Here is a 17,907-nt window from a genome sequence, read left to right as displayed (position 1 = left end):
CCTCAGGTGGTGAAAAACCAATGGTCTGTTATGTTTGGAAGGCACGTCCACAGCTGTCAGTAAAGTAGAAGAGTTAGAGTCCTGGTGAGGGGTTGGAGTGGTTGAGCACTGGAAAGTATTGAAGGTGGTGGAACAATTTGTACTAGCAGCTGGTGCATCTTCTTGTGATGAAGCAGAGTGAAGTTGAAGGGAGGGAGTACCAGAAACTGATGTGGGGTCCTGGTCTGCCAGTACCTGCCTGGCCAAATGAATGTGATTTACTTTAAGAGGAGTTGCTGATGGCAATGCAGGGAGGAAATGGTTTACATAAATGATACCATTTTCAGTAGGGTAAATGACTATTTTATGTTGCTTCATCAATGTTAAACCTATGAGGATATCAGCAGGAAAGTAAACATCAGCTACATAGGTGGTAACTGGAATGGATGGGCACTCATTTTTTAAGCTAATGTCTAGGGAGAATTTACCAACTATCAGGAATGGTACACCAACATTGCAAAGGTTGATGTTGGGGGGTTCTAAAATGGTGACATGCAATGTTCCCTCTAATATTTTTGCTGTATGTGTAGAAATTTGCTTGTGTGCAAACTTTGCTTTCTCTGAAAAGTATGTGCACACCCATGTGAGTCACCAAGTGATCATTTAAGCAAATACGCAATGGAAGTGCTAGAGTTAGAAGAGGGAAAAAGTAATTATTGGTTTCATGGTTGGCAAGTTACCATATTTTTAGAGAATTTATAAGCTGATGTTTGGGTGCAACTTCTTTATTGAATGTTTTTTAATATTTGAAAACCTGAAAATAAATAGAGTGGTGGATACCTGGAATAAATTAGATAAGGAAACAGTGTGTGCAGATACTATTCAAGATTAAAAAAAACAAAAAACAAAAAAAAAAAACATGATGCTGAAAGATACAAAGACGGGTCACCATAAGCATAGCTCCCTTCCCGTATAATACAACTATGTAAATATGTACATGCACACTTGCACACAGCTTAGAGGGGATGTTTATTTGCAGTGTGGAATTTATGGAAATTGTGTGTTGACATTATGTTGACTGGGGAACCTCTATCAAGATTGTCAATTTGGTGTTGCTAGACGTAGCACTGAATGTTAAATGGAAAGACATGTCTGGGATATCTAGGGTATGTACAGGTAGGGTTGGTGAGGGCATTTCTGGATATGGAGTAACTGTCCTTGATGTGCACTGAATCTTGGTGTTCTGAAGTCATAAAGGAGATGTGGTATGTGAATGCCTTGCAGGAAAGTGATCTGGGGAGTTTGGTCTGTGTTGCCTCCAAGCTAAAAGCACACAGCAATTATCACCCTTGTGGAAACATGTACCATGATAATTGCATTGTTGGTTTGGTTGTGAAGGGTTTCTGCAGTAACATGTGTTTGCAAGGTGACCTGATTTGTGGTAGAGTGTACAAACTGTGGTGTAGTACCATAAGTTCCCTAGCATTGGATACAAGCAGGGCGCCGCAGTGCCCTAGTGTGCCCCGACCACCAGTGAAGCATGACTCTTCCAATACAAGGACTCTTTGTTACTGCTGACAAGGCCTCATTCATATGTGTATGAGGCATGGCCTCTCTCGCTCTGCACAACAAGTCTCAACCCAGTCTAGAATCATCTGTCATACCATGCGCATGTAGCGCTCCATGTACACCTAACGCCACAATAAAAGTCATTCAAACGTCCCCCTAAGCATTTCTGTTCACACATAATATGGTGCAGTGTGAGTAGGATCGCAAGCAATTGCTTGCAACAGTGAAACATGAAGCGATACGTGAATCAGTGACGTGTATGGGAACAGAACGAACGTGAACGAAACACTGAGGGAACTAGACCAACAAGCGACGGTGAAAGTGCTGGACCGTGAGTGGAGTCCCGACAGCATTGTGCATGAATGAAACCGTGAAGATCGTGTGACAGTGACATGCCTTCGTGCATGTAGTAGTGCGAACAAAGAGGTTTTCATCCCACTGCTTCGCCCTACCCGCCGTGAACGTCACCCTGCACGGGGCCCAGACAACTTACGCATGCCGCGCGAATAAAGAGGCCTTAATTCTGTTTTGCCCTGCCTGCCGAGAGTGCCACCCGTGCGGAGCCCAGCTGACTCATACAGTCCACACCCACCCAGCCTAGGAACTGGCACAACGCCTCTGCTCCCTCGCTGAAATTACGTCATGCAGGAGGTAACAACCACTGCCCCTCACACGAGGCATTCAACCTCTCCTGGAGAGGATGACATTCTTTATTCCATGGTTGCTCACTCATCCATATCGTTGAAGAAATTCCTTTTAAATGTGCTGAACAAATTTTGGTCTTCTGGATCTTCTCCTAAATCTTGGAAGACTTCAGTTATCATAGGAATCTTAAAGGCAGGAAAAGACTCTCATGACCCACAAAGTTACAGACCTATTGCTCTCACTAGCTGCATTCATAAGATCTATGAAAGAATGGTTAATATGCGTTTAGTTTGGTTTTTGGAATCTAAAAATCTCCTGTCTAACCGACAGTTTGGATTTAGAATAAATAAGTGCACTCTGGACCCCTTACTTTTTATCACTCGTGAGATTCAGAATGCCTTTGCAATTCAGAACTCGAGCATCGCTGTGTTTTTTTACTTGAAAAATGCCTACAATACTACCTGGTGGGGAGGTATTCTGAAGCAAGTTGCAGAGTGGGATATCGGGGGTAATATGTTCAATTGTTTAAAGGACTTCTTGTCTGACCATTATCTAAAAGTCAGAGTGGGCTCTTCTTTCTCTTGTGCATATCTTCAAGAGGAAGGGATTCCCCAAGGAAGTGTTCTGAGTCCTACACTCTTCAGCATAGCCATTAACCCCTTCCATACGGTGCCGCACACGTAGGCGTCATGGGGAGCGAGTGTATTCGCGAGGCTGCCATATCGGCGTCTTGATTATATTTATTGTAGTCGCCCCTCCATAATGACATTCTTTCTAATTCTTATGTAATCGCATTTTCTATGGTTATCAAAATTCACGGGTGAAGAGAGAACGATCGATATAAGCGGTGACTATGTTTTATGATGCGAGTATTATTACGACACATCGTACGGCTGGCATTGGCTGCTGCCACTGAGATCTAAGTCCATGACGCCTACGTGTGCGGCACCGTATGGAAGGGGTTAATAGTTTTTTAGAACAAGTTCCCGCAGGAGTTCATGGATTGGCTTATGCTGATGACTTCGCTATTGTGTGCAGCAAATCGACAACATTAGAAACAGGCCAAAAGATTCAAGAGGTTATTAACTTAGCAACAGCATGGGCTAATAGCAGGGGCTTCAGATTCTCTGCTGAAAAAACAAAAACCATAAGGTTTTCCAGACTAAGACACAAGGAAGAGATACCAACACTATTCTTAGAGGGTGTCATATTACCATATGAAGATCAAGTAAAATACTTGGGTCTGGTTTTGGACAAAAGGTTGACATTCACTCATCACATAAACGAGGTTGTATACACTGTTAAACAGCAACTTAATATACTAAAGGTAGTATCTCTTTTCAACTGGGGAGCAGATCGTATAACTTTAATAAGGCTTTACCAAACATTGTGCCTTAGCAAAATGGATTATGGATGTCAAATTTATGGATCGGCATGTAAAACTTCATTAAAGAAGCTTGATATAGTCCACAATATGGCTTTGCGGATCTGTTCAGGAGCCTATAGAACATCTCCAGTGGATAGCTTGTATATGGACGCAGGAGTTCCTCCCCTCTATATTCGCAGGGAGGAATTAAGCCTTAGATATATATCACGTGTCTTGACATCAAAACAGAATCCAAACTTCAAATATGTAAAGCAGCCGGTAGACAGAGCTCCAAGGAAAAGTACTCTGCCGAAACCTTTAGAAGTGAGATGTGAAGTTGGGACAGAGAAGGTAGGACTTGTTCCTAATACAATTGCTGAGATCACACCTCCCAAATTCCCTCCTTGGAACCGATGCCCCACTGTAATATGTCCTCTTAAAAAAAAGAAAAATAGAACTGCTGTAGAGCTAAAAAGCAAATTTTTAGAACATTTATCAGTACATGCTGATTCAATTTTTATTTATACAGATGGATCAAAATCCCAAGATGGTGTTGGTTGTGCTGTTGTATCTGATAGCACAGTTTTAAAAAGAAAGTTGTCTCATTTTAGCTCTGATTTTACTGCTGAACTGCTGGCAGTCAGCAACGCACTCAAATTTGTTTTTAATTCTGTTCCATGTAATAAAAACGTCGTTATTTTCACAGACTCCATGAGCATTGTATCCTTTCTAAATACATTATTACCTCGTCACTTTTTAATCTAAGAAATACAGGACTGGTTGATTCTCATTAACAACAGAAAGAAAATAAATGTAAACTTTTGCTGGGTGCCGTCCCATGTGGGTATCACTGGAAATGAACAGGTCGATGCTGCAGCCAAAGCCGCCACTAGGCTCAACCATATAACAGACCAAAAGATCCCACATACAGACTTCAAACAAGTAATTCATCGTTATACAATGGAAAAGTGGCAAGAACAATGGACAAGGCTGGACGGTAGTTACAAGTTAAAAGAGATTCACCCCTTGGTGAACCCTTGGAAGTGTCCTTCTTTGGACAGAAGGTCAAGTATTGTTCTAACAAGATTGAGAATTGGCCATTCCTACATTACCCATAAATTTTTATGGCAAGTGGAGCAGAAAGGCTGGCCCCCCAATGTCCCACTTGCCAAGTAGTTTTTACAATAAAACACATTTTAATTCAGTGCCCTGCATTCTCTAATAAGCGCAGGGCAAATTTTTTAACAAATTTATATTTTAAACAAATTTTAGGGGAGGAAGCTCGTGTGAAGAATGTTGTAAAGTTTTTTAAAGACATTGGTTTATTTTATGAAATTTAAGATTGTGTATATGAGTGCTTGTGAGTGTATGTTATTGTGATGTGTTTTTGTGAATATTTATTGTTTTTACTGTTTTACTTGAATTTTTTATCTATTTGAGATAAATATGCGCTGAATGGCCGACCGGCTCCGGCGCTTGGCCTTCGAGCCAAAAATTTCATAAATCAATCAATCACACGAGGCAGTGATGGTGACAGTTTCGGACGTCCAATAGGACCCCTATGCATGCGCCGTGTCACCATGCAAAGGGTTCCCCGCTAGACGAACGCACGCACCCCCCCCAGCGACGCCCCTTGTCCCTGCACCTTCTCCCGGGAAGGCTGGCACATGCCGTCCCGGTGCCTTCCTGCCGATCGCCCTCCGCCACCTGTTAGCACTCGCATACGTGCTGCCTGACACAGATGCAGACATCACGGGAATGGGCACTTGGCACCTTGGCATGTCGGAGATATCAAGAGCCCTACAGCCGCCGCTCTTGGCGCAGGCGACGCGGTCGACATGTCTCACATGCCCCCCCCCCCACAACGGGACGCTTCTGGCCGACCGCCCTCCACCATCTGTTACCACCCGCGTACGTGCTGCCTGACACAGGTGCTGACATCAACAGGGATAGGCACTCGGCACCTAGACACGTTGGAGATATCCGGAGCCAGCCTACAGATGCCGCTCTTGGCGCCGACGACGCGGCCGACATATCTCACATGCCCCTCACAACGGGACGGGTCCGGGCCACCTCGACGTCGGAGATGGGGGCCGCAACGCCGCCATACGGATTCACGAGGAGGTCCGAACACCTCTCCTCTCCTTTGGCTTGGCCATAGTCCCCTTCGACTTCCCGGAGCCTGTCCTGGCGATGACATACACGAACAGGTGCACCGAGCTAACATTGCCCATGGACAGCTCACCGGCCGCCACTCGCGACTACTTCCTACGGGAACTTCGCGACGTGCTGGTCTCCAAGGACGACCCTCGCACTGTCCCCCTAGGAAAGATGATGGTCCCACAAGCCGACACGACGCCACTCGCCGCCCACACGTCCAGGCCGATGCAGTTCGCATTTCAGGTTCAAGCTAAGGAAGACCTTGACTCAATGGTGCAGGATCGTATCACCACGCCTGTCTTAAGGTGAACTCTGTCGTCGCCGCCCATGCTGGCACCCTTCGATCCCGCCTTGCCAGTGGTACTGCAGACGGATACGTCGCGCCTCTACAACACCGGGCCGCCCTCTCCGTTCGGTGGAGGACCTGTCGTTCTCGTGCGCGGACCCCACCCCCGATTCCGCCCCCAACCTAGTGTGCATGCAGGACCGTGAAGTACCGAGCAATTACGCAATGTCCAGGGTGGCCCACGGTTTCCGTCGGACGCCGAAGCCCGACACGCCACTGTCACTGGCGATGCTATCACCTGGGCCGCATCCAAATGCAAACCATATTTGTTTGAATGGACCTACTTCTCGTTAATGACGGACCAAGGTCCGCTCGTCCCCCTCCTCTCATCAGGAGTGCCGTCACCGGCAACGCTGGCGCTTCGCGGGGACGACCCGTCACCCGCCACCGACGCCGATAAGACGCTCTCAGGACTACAGGCCGCGGCACGGATAAGCCCCTCCTACGGCCACCCGCTTAATCTGCGTGACCTCCGGGCCCCCGTCCGACCGCCTCGCCCTACCCAACTCCGGCCCCCCGTATTGGAAGCTCCGAAACGCCCTCTCCGCCGACGAGGACTGGCGCTGTACGACCAGCGCATCGCCTCCCCCGCCGTCCTACGGGAGCGACCACCGACCTCCGAAGACACCGCCCCGTCGTGTCCCATCCCTCGGTGGAGGACCTGCCGTCCTCATGCGCGGATTCCCACACTTCCGCCCCCACCGCCCTCCGGCTCGCGGATCATACGTCTGCGAGCTCGGAGGGTGGGGGGGGTGTAGTGCTATAAGGCCCCTAGCATTGGATACAAGCAGGGCGCCGCAGTGTCCTAGTGTGCCCTGACCACCAATGACGCATGACGTTTCCAATACAAGGACTCTTTGTTACAGTTGACAAGGCCTCATCACATGCGTACGAGGCATGGCCTCTCTCGCTCTACACAGCGAGTCTCGACCCAGTCTAGAATCGTCTGTCTTACCATGTGCATGTAGCACTCCATGTACACCTAACGCCACAATAAAAGTGATTCAAACGTCCCCCCTAAGCGTTTCTGTTGCACATGTAACACAAACCATTTGTGTTCTTGATGAAGAGTGTTGGCATGAGCAATGCCAAGTGCAAGGTATGTCTTGATCTCGTGTTATGTGAAGGGGATCGTGTGACCTGGGTTATTATGTGGGTGGGTGCAGTGGGTACTGACTGGCTCTAGATCTGGGTGATAACTTTGTATGTGTCTGAGAATTTCCTCAAGAATTCACCGAGTGTGATTCCTGGTGTGAATGGAATAATACCATCTTTCTGGAGTGTGTGTGTAATTGGGATAGTAGTGGAAAGTATGCCATAAGTGAAACTACATGTACCAATGAATTCTTGTCTGAGACCCAGTTTTAGTTTTTGAGGCTTTCTTGGAGTTCACTCTTAAATGTGGAAGCCATTTTGACAGCTTTCCCTTTGGTGTGGTGTGGACCATGATTATAAGTTCTAGCTAAAGAATATAGGGGGGAATGTGATCCAAATGGCTCAGATAATGCAAAGGACTTTTTAAAGTGCTCTACAAAACTGTGATGAGATTTAGTTTCCTTAAATAGATCAAACAGAATGATGTCACCAGCTAATATATTATTTTTGTCTATTCTATTTTACCTTTGTTGTCTGTGATGTTCCTTTGTGTTATCTCTGATTCAACTTCAGAGAGGAAATTGTATACAGGAATGTTTTTGCTGTTAAAGAGAGGTAATGTGGTCTCATCCTTGACTACAGTGATAAGATTTTGTGTTATCATGGTGTTTTGAGTAGCAGGTGAATTTTCCAAAGCGTTGTTAGCAGAAGGGGGGACATCTCTGGTGTAATGGAAGTGAGTGTAGAGCGGCTGCGTGTACAGTGTCAGTATGTTGCGTCAGAAAGATGTTTGGACATGTTCATGGACTAAACTGATAAAAAAACAAAAAACAAAAAACACAGATTATAATGCCTCCTAGGTGATATTGAGAATGGAAAAATATCTATTTACCCAGGATGATGTAGGAGTTTGGCTCTATGAAATGAGGATGCAGTGGGACAATTTGGTGGGAAGATGCACCGTGCAAAGACAACATAGATGATGATGGGTTGGTGGTGGTGTGAAGCTAGATGCAGGGGTGGGGGAGGAGGTCATCATCCAATCCAGTGGTGGGTTGGTGAAGGTAGAAGATGTCCGACTCATGGGAGTAATGTTGGATAATGCCGCAGAGGGAGAATTGTCTTGTAGATTACCAGAATGTTGGGAGGAATGATGTAGGAGTTTGTTGCTTCAATTTTTCAGTGGGAATAATGCAGCGAAGATGGATTTCCTCATAGTGGGCAGCTGGATGATATAGTGAAAAGTGCTGGCTTGTAGTATGATGCTTGGCGATGCAGTGGAGAGCATAGGCTCGTAAGTATGATGCTTGATGATGCAGCGAAGAGCGTAGAGTTGGGAAGTGGCTATGTTCGGCAGGAGTGTAGACCTTTGATGTATTTTCTCAGCACATGGAATCCACTAATCTCTAACTGCTGCTGCCAGAATGTAGAGTTGTTGCTTCGGAAGAATGTAGCGTTGAAGATCGAATCCATAACCATTGCTGCCAGAATGTAGAGTTGTTGCTTCAGAGCCACTGCTTGCCACCAGAATGTAGATTTGTTTGTAGTCTACATTGAGTTTGGAGGTGTTGAGACAAATAAAGTTGTAGATTGTTTCTTTTAATCTCTCCATCTAGACTGAACTGTATCTCAAGTCATTTCATGAGGAAAACACTGGCAGTTACCAATGGTGCTATTTACATGATGATGATGATATGGTTTTACGTCACAAATTCCCCCCTACCGGAAGGCTAGGATGGTGCCCCTCACAGAGGGCTTTGTAGCATGGAATTTATTGAACCATGCCCTTGGTTCAACTTTGCCATTGGCAGGATTCAAACCGCCATCCCCTCGACCTTCGCCGCAAGTAACGACGCCCTAACCCACTCAACCAGCGAGCTTCCTACTATTTACATACAATTTGAAATGGCTGTTGCCAAATTAAAAAGTTATGTAAATATGATATATTCTCTACTTTCTACAGCTTAAACTACTTCTACAATGGACAATACACAAACTGAGTAGGGACACTCAGTATCCATGCATAGTTTAGATATATATATATACAAGCATGGAACATATTAAAGATTATATTAGTCATATGACGACTTACAGTTGGCAATGGCATATGCAGGAGTCCTTCCACACTTGGCAGAAATGACTACAATAAGGTCCAACACAATAGGTCCCATGGGAGTTTTCTGGAGAAGTCAGATCTGATGTGCTGTAGCTAATGCGTCTGTGTGTACATGCTAGACATCTAAAGGATTGAATATTTCCTTCAATCATCTTGCAACATCTCTCTATCTTCCTCCTTCCCTACCTCATCTCTCTTTCTCCCTCCCTCCTCCTCTCTCTTTCTCTTTCCCTCTCTCTCCCTCCCCTCTCCCCCTTCTCTCTTTCTCTTTCTGTCTGTCAGTCTCTTTGTCTCTCAAAAATTAAAGATGGGTGGTGTTGTTATATTTGATATGTCATGAGACACATGATTACAAGAGTCCTTCAAAGAGAAAAGGGTAGAATTAATGAATGCCATTTATCTTCAGATTTAATGTAGATGTAGGTGTGTACCATAGAAGTCATTTGATCTTAATTTGTCAAAGTTATTAAAAGGTAGCATCATCACTATACATATGAAAGTTTAAACTAGAATTGAATATGTAATCCATAGTTGTGTGCTAGTTGTACTTATCTTATGCAAGGAAAAATTATTCCAGTGAATATATATAGATTTATGTGGAAAACTAAAATATTATACTCATCACTTATTGCAACTTTTCTTGTGTATTTGCAGTGATGAAATTTGCATCTTGAATGCCATGGGCACTGCAGCTGTCATAAGCCTTCATTATCATGACTCAAGTGATGCCAGTCTTGGGCTTGGTGCCAATGTGATGCCAGCAACTGGAGGCACAATGGCTGGGGGAGTTGCAGGAGTTAACAGGAATCTCAAAGACCCTATGACACTCTCACTTGACCGTAAAGATTTTGAACAGCAGCAAGCACAGCAGCAACAATTGCAGCACAAACCTTCATCTTCCTATAAAGAAAATATATCTGGTCCACAGGTAATGATTTTGTTGTTTTACTTTTTGAAAATTAGTGAGGTGTATAATTTCAGAACCCGTATAATTGTTAATATTGCTTCACCATTAACATTAATCATGAACACTTATGTCACATACTGTGTCATATTTATGAATAGCTCTTCATTGCAATTTTTCTATTAGGGGACTAATGACAGGTACCTGCATTTGGTGGTCCTGTATGTTGGATGTTAAGTGAATCATCTCCATGCCATCCATCTTCAGACTATGTTAACATAATCATCTCCAAGGGGCTGACAGTCTCTGGACTTTGCCCAAAATCTCTCTCTGTCAACTTAGCTGTATTCCCTCCACCTTTTCACATAAGGAGAGGTAACAATCAATGACTGTTTCCCTGCTCCTATTACTATAAGCCAGTGACATGAAAATAGTCCCTTACTAATATAAAACAGTCCAAAGTTTCTTCTGAGAGAAATCTTTGGAGGGACTAAGGACCAGTGCCAGCCAGTGTGGGGCTGCAGGTTTCTAGACAGTGAAATGAAGTTTTAGGCAACAATTAGTATTACTTTTTGAGCTGATAGAAAAATGGAATTGTTGCTGATTGACACTGATAGCTATTTTCTTAAGGTATTTTAAATTGCCCAAATAGATATTCCTATTCCCCTTAGAAGAATGAGCAAGGAAGGGTAGTTGCTTAATGATGAAGATAAACTGGCTTCAGCTGTTGGGTCCTCCATCCTGCAGTTGCCATGCTGCACTGCTTTTGACCCTAACAATGTAATGGAGGATGGGACAACTCTTCATCCCAGGGTGTTAGAGGGAAGGTATAGATGAATGTTTTATTAGTTGTAGATATGGGTGTATCCCAGCCATCTCCCCGTATAAGGGGGAAAAAGGCAATTGGGGTGGGGAGTTTTGTGCAAATAGGTTAAGCTTAAATAGTATTGCTGGTAGCATTGCTCCTTTGAGGACTGTTGTACGGTCTTTTGGTTATCAGTAGAAGGTTGTTGTAAGATATTCTGCATTCTGTGCCAGCTTTGAAGTTTGTTGTTTGTCTTTGTTGTGCCTTTCTATATCTTTGATCTTATTTTATAGGAGATATCTATTGACAGTGGCAAAAGCCATGTTCATATTAAGTGCCATTATTACTGCTCTGTCAAGTGATGCATTCATATTGAACCCTTCTAGAATTTGTTGAGCAAGGTTTGTAAGTAGTGTGCCACTGGAGTGACCTTTAATCTGTATTGATTTAACGAGTTGGGTATTTTAATTCCTTCTAGAATCAATCTTTCCATCAGTTTGGAAATAATGGAAAAGAGTTGGGTATATAGGATGCTGTACCCACTGGCAGTTTGGTTGGTTTCAGGATTGGTATTATATGTAATCTTTTCTAGAGTGTTGGGATGCCATTGTTCAACCAGGATTGGTTGTAAATATCTGTCATGGCTTTTATTGCTATGGTGTCCAGATGTTTCAGGTGGTAGTGTGATATCTTGTTATGTTATACCGGATGCTTTTTGATTTGCTTCAGTATGGTGAGGCCCTATACAGATTTTGTTTTGGTTAATGATAAATGGATTTATTTAACAACTGAGGTTTCACCATGCTGAAAGGATAAAGATTGTAGTAAACTATTTAGCACAATGATGCCTTTTACATAGTCTGTTCTGGCTGATGTTAGTTGAGGTAGTTTCATCATCCTGAAGGAGTTAGATAAATGTTAAAGATTTTATAATTACATCTCATTACTAAAATTTTAAAGAAATTGGTAAATAGATATTGTAGTTTATCTTTAATTTTTCATTTCACAAATATTTTCATTAGTTACATATATCTGTTTTATTTTATTACCACATAAATTGATTAAGATTGTAATACCTACAGTTTTTCTGTTGATCAGCTGTAGTTGAATAATTTGCATGAGCATATATGTGCAAGATTAACAGAATGCATAGATCAGTGACCAGGTTCCCAGCCTTGCAGATAAACCACACTAGTAGCACTAAAACTGCCATCATTAATGGCTCATAGGGACAAAGGAGACTTTATTGTGCCATTCAGATCATATATTTTACAGAGATTTTTTTTATTTGGAATGGGAGGGTATCACAAGGTCATAGGAACAAGTTGAAATAGATCACATGTTTAAAGGATATGAAAAGATACAGTCTTCCATACACACAAAGCATTGAAGATAATATAACCCAAACTGGAACCATACATGAATTTAAAATAGGGTATGATGATTGGTTTTTGTCTGTGTCTTACTATATTTCTTCTGATTCGAGCAGTGAGCAGGAGACAGGGATAACCCTTCATCCACAAGGAGGGCGATGTAAAGGTGTTGGATGGGAGTGGATGCATGCCTTTGACGTGACTACCCCCCTTACAAGGGGGAAGATGCCCATGGTATATTTATAGATGATAATTGGAGAATAATAGATGGGACCAAATGAGCATAGCTACCATTTTGTATACCCTAATTAGGTAAAAACATGCCTTTATTTTTAATGCATTTGTATTGATATTGTCAATGAGATCATGGGTGTGTTTTTCATATATACTCTTTGTTAATCTTAATTCCAACACAGTTTGAAGTTCTATTTCTTGTATTTTATGAGGTAACAATTTTAGATAGGTTGATCAGATCTCTCTATATGCACATCATTAGAATAATATTAAAATTCTGTTAATAGATATATCTAGTCTTTATCAAGTTACTGTTGATAGTTATGTGTGGGAGAAATATGCATGAGGCTTTGTCAAAGAAGCAGTAACCCACTTTTGAAAACAACTATAATCATGCCTGGAATATATAATATGTTTAGGTGTCTGTGATGCTGTAGGTGGAATGGGTTGGGGATGGGGGGTGAGGGAGTATGTGTGAGAAATAATTTGACACAGCCCAAAGGGATTTCTCCCCGTCTTCTCCTTTTCTGCTTGAGGGGATGGAGGGGGGGGGGGGTCACCGATTTAATGAAGTGACCTTGCTGTGGATATGCTGTGTCTCGTGACACTGCTTCTGACCCAGGCAGTGGGTTAGATGCAGAGATGACCCATCATCCAGGAGGTGCCAAGATAAGAGGGATATATGTGTGTGTATTCCCTTAGGGTGAGTGCAGTGGAGTATAGAATAAGGTGCTCTACCTTCTTTGTGGTGATTACATATGGAATAATTTGAGTTTGTTGTTAGGATTGTGTGGTGGTCAGAATAGGCCTGGCCACAATCAAATTGCACCAGATGCCATCACCTCACAGAAGACACAGAACACTTCATTCTATACTACCCTACTTCAGCCTTAACTAGATAACAGAGACAGTTCAGTATCTTGTCCTTGAATGAGTTGTGGGTCAATTAATCAGAAGATATGGGTTTCAGTGGAGAAAGACATTGGGCATTGGATTGAGTGATTGAATCTGTGTTGGTGCTGTTTTAATGCTAGGTGGGTAGTGTGTAAATGTTTTTGTAGGGACATGTTTTTGAGTGCTGGGGGCAGGTTATTGTAGATGTCAAAGTAGAATATTGCTGGGGTTGTTTTTATATTACATCCAGTGGGCTCTGTGTGTGGTATGGTGTGAAGGGTGAGAGAGTTCAAGGACTTTATATAGAGCAGTTGTTTGCGGATGACACTGCACTTGTAGCAGGATCAGAGGAGGGATTGAGGAAGTTAGTGACAGAGATTGGGAGAGTGTGTGAAAGAAGGAAGTTGAAGATAAATGTGGGTAAAAGTAAGGTGATGAGGTGTACAAGGGGTGAAAGTGGCAGCAGTGAGCATTAAGGGAGAGAGACTGGAGGAAGTGGATAGTTTTAGATACTTGGGTGTGAATGTGGCAGAAAAGGGAGGAGTGGAGGTGGAGGTACAATGTAGGTTGAGAGAAGCAAGTAAATGCCTTGGTGGATTAAAAAGTGTAATGAGGAATAAACACTTGGGAATGGATGCTAAGAGGAGATTGTATGAAGGGGTGATTGTGCTGACAGCACTGTATGGGACAGAAACATTGAACATAAGAGAGGAAGAGAGAAGGAGTTTGAATGTGTTTGAGATGAGGTGTCTGAGAAGTATGATAGGGGTTACTAGGCTGGATAAAGAGAAATGAGGAGATGAGGAGGTGAGGAGGAGAACAGTGGTGGTAAGGGAATTGGAAGATATGGTGGATGAAAGAGTATTGGGATGGTTTGGACACATGGAAAGAATGAGTGAAGAAAGACTAGTAAAAGAGGTGTGGAAGGTAGATGTGGAAGGAGGGAATATGAGGGGGCAACCTAGGATGAGATGGATGGATGGGGTAAAAGGGGCTTTGGGGAAGAGGGGAATGTCTGTTGAGGTAGGACGGGAGAGGACAGAAGACAGGGGTGAATGGAGAATGGTTGTACATGGATGATGCTGTGATGCATGAGGTGGAATGGGTGGGGATGGGGGGTGATGGAGTATGTATGAGAAAAATTTGACGCAGCCCAAAGGGATTTCTCCCCATCTTCTCCTTTTCTGCATGGGGGGGGGACTCGCCGATATAATGAAGCAGCCATGCAGTGGATGTGCTGTGTCTTGCAACACTGCCTCTAACCCAGGGCAGTGGACAAGATGCAGGGATGACCTGTCATCCAGGAGGAGCCAAGATAAGAGGGAGGGTAGAGGGTGGAGGGGAGTGGAGTGTATTAGGGATGGAATGGGTGGAAATGATTTTTATGCCTTTGTTTTTTGGCTACCTCCCTTTTAAGGGGGAAAAAGCCTTTGGTATATATATATATATATATATATATATATGTATATATATATATGTGTGTATATATGTATATATATATATACGTATATATATGTATGTATGCTTATCATTTTCATGTACAACTGTATGGGAATGATTTTGGTTTCTGAGTATGTCTCAATTATCTGTATGAAGAGTCTTTGACTCAGGCTAAAAAGATGAACAAAACTTTTCAGTCACTTTTTATAATGGAAGATTACTTCATGAAGGAGAGAACTATGATTTAGTGTTCTTGAGTTGGAGAGGCATTAAATGAGTTTTTGATTGATGTGGAATGGATGGATGCTTTGACTTGAAGTTAAGGTATTAAACATACCATCGGAAACATTGGATATTACCAAAGTTCCAGGGCGTAATGGGATCTCAGACTGTACACTTAAGGAATGCAAGGGACAACTGATGGACCTTGTTCATAATCTATGTATGATAGATGGAAAAAAAAAGAGATGTGACTCCATAAGCATAGCTCCTTTCCTGTATACTGCAATTAGGTAAATATTTCTGATTTTCTCTTGGGCCCCCTTCACCTTGCACTTTCCTTCCATCATATGAATATCATACTTTTCATGTGCTTCCTTGTTTCTTCTTTGCAGCCATTCCTTGTATGTACACCTCTTTTTTGCCACTACCACACTCACCTCTTCATTTCACCATTCACCACCCTTCCCTCTGTTCCCATCCGTTTTCCTCATCCTAAAACCAACATAAAACTTACTGCACATTGAAATGGAATTTTGTTTACACAAAATTTTTCATTTTACAGTTATTGATGAACAGTGAACTTAGTATTATAGATAATTGCTCATAGTATTAGGAACAAATTCCAAGAAATCTAGGTGTATGTCAAAAGCGAAAATCTCGATATGATAGGAATAACCGAGGCATGATTAAATGGTAAAGAGTATGAAGCTGAATTTAATATTGTGGGATTTAAACACTTTCATGAGGATAGAAACCACAAAGGTGGGGGTGTTCTGTTGTATGTTAAAAGCAACATCCATGCCTATGTTTTAAAGTGAAACAGGATGCATATGATAGTTTGTGGGCAGAATTACCCCAAACAAATGAACAAAAAATTAATGTAGGTGTAATATATAGGCCAAAGACATTATCATTAGCATATAACAAAATGTTGTTTCAAGAACTATCTAGTTTCTGCAACCAGGACTTATTGATAATGGGTGATTTCAATTTTACTGACATTGATTGGATGACCCTTGAACATGTCCATATAGATAGTCGTTTGATAGATTTTCTCAGTGACAGTTACTTAGTTCAACATGTAAAAGAGCCCACAAGACATAGAAATTTACTTGATCTATTCATCACTAGTCATGAAAGCAGGATAACCAATGTAGAAATTGGTGAAACTATTGTAAGTAGTGATCACAACTTACATTCAAACTGTTAGAAAATTTTTAGAATAGATACTTGTGTATCTAAGATACCAGATTTCAGTAAAGCTCAGTTTATAGGACTATGTCAGGAGCTTCAGGTTACCAATTGGGAGGCAAAATTAAGTGAAAGACCTGTAGATGAGATATGGGAAATATTTCATTTTGAAATATGCTTACTAAGATGATTCATATATACATCTCGTTTAAGGACAGATGCCCCCCAAATCAGGCTTGCCCAAAATGGCTTGACAAAGAAACTGAAAAAGTGTTGCTAAAAAGGGACAGGCTTATAAGAAATACAAGTGCTCAGGTGCACCTAATGACTATCAAAGTTATGTAATAATACAGAGTTAGAAAAGACAATAAAAACAAAAACTACAATACGAAATTAATATTGCTGATAAATCCAAAGAGAATCCCAAAGAATTCTATAGTTACATTAGAGATAAAAAGGTTAAGAATAACATTGGCCCACAATTATCTGCTGACGGCCAACTTGAGTATTCAAATGAAGGAATGTGTGATATTTTAAACAATTATTTTAGCTCAGTATTCATAAATGAAGCACCTCAAAGTGAACTCCAATCTCAAACCTGTGAAAAGTCTAGGGTAAACTTACTACGGTAAATATAACAAAAGAAAAAATTAAAAGGTGTATAGAAAAACTCAAAGTTTATAAAACACCAGGGCCTGATGGTTGGCATCCAAGAATCTTAATTAAAGGAAATGAAAAATGAGATTATTGTTTCATTAGAAATTATTTTCAAGAAATCCATCATATCCAGAGATGTCCCAAGAGAATGGAAGCTAGCTAACATTACTCCCATATTAAAAAAAGATGACAAAAAGAAACCAAATAACTACAGGCCTATAAGCTTGACTTCAGTCATATGAAAAATGATAGAAACTATCATCAGAGATGCTATTGAACATCATTTAGAAAGTAACTGTTTGAGAAATGATAGCCAGCATGGATTCAGATGGAAACATTCTTTCATGACTAACATACTCGAATTCTACAACACAGTTATCTCGAATTATGACAAAAGAAACAATATAGATTTAATATATCTAGACTGCAAAAGGTTTTGATACCATTTCTCATGAAAGACTGCTTACTAAATTAGCTTCACATGAAATAAGTGGCAGCCTATTAAATTGGACTAGTAATTGGTTGAACAATCAAAAACAGAGTTGTTTTAAATGTTAAAACTTCTAGATGGAAATTTTTTATTTATGAGTGGAGTTCCTCAGGGTTCCATTCTTGGGCCACTTCTATTCATAGTGTATATAAATGATATAGACCACGAACTGAAATCTATTGTCTCCAAATTTGCTGATGATACAAAGCTGTGCAGAATGGCAAATGATCACTTAAACCAATTAGATATACAAGAAGATTTAGATATACTACAGCAGTGGTCTGAAAAGTGGTTAAAGAAATTTAACACATAAATGCAAGGTTATGCACTTAGGTAAAAATGATGGTATGAATACAAGTTATTTGGAAATTCATTAACAAAAGTGGATAGTGAAAAGGATCTCAGCATTGTTATCAGTAAT

General features: G+C 41.7%; 1 protein-coding gene across 2 annotated transcripts in view; it reads left to right on the top strand.

Moving 5' to 3' along the window:
- Positions 1 to 17,907, top strand: part of LOC143038031 (C2 domain-containing protein 5) — a 212,490-nt gene that overhangs the window by 84,192 nt on the left and 110,391 nt on the right. For both annotated transcript variants that reach the window (XM_076206886.1, XM_076206887.1), the window contains exon 10: positions 9,931 to 10,204. In XM_076206886.1, the coding sequence (XP_076063001.1) occupies positions 9,931 to 10,204 (274 nt within the window). The remainder of the gene's footprint in view (positions 1 to 9,930; positions 10,205 to 17,907) is intronic.

This window comes from Oratosquilla oratoria, chromosome 23, assembly GCF_046742065.1.
Source record: "Oratosquilla oratoria isolate Oo_2021 chromosome 23, ASM4674206v1, whole genome shotgun sequence".
In the NCBI taxonomy this organism is placed as follows: Eukaryota; Metazoa; Arthropoda; class Malacostraca; order Stomatopoda; family Squillidae; genus Oratosquilla; species Oratosquilla oratoria.
This window is presented reverse-complemented; position numbering and strand designations above follow the sequence as displayed.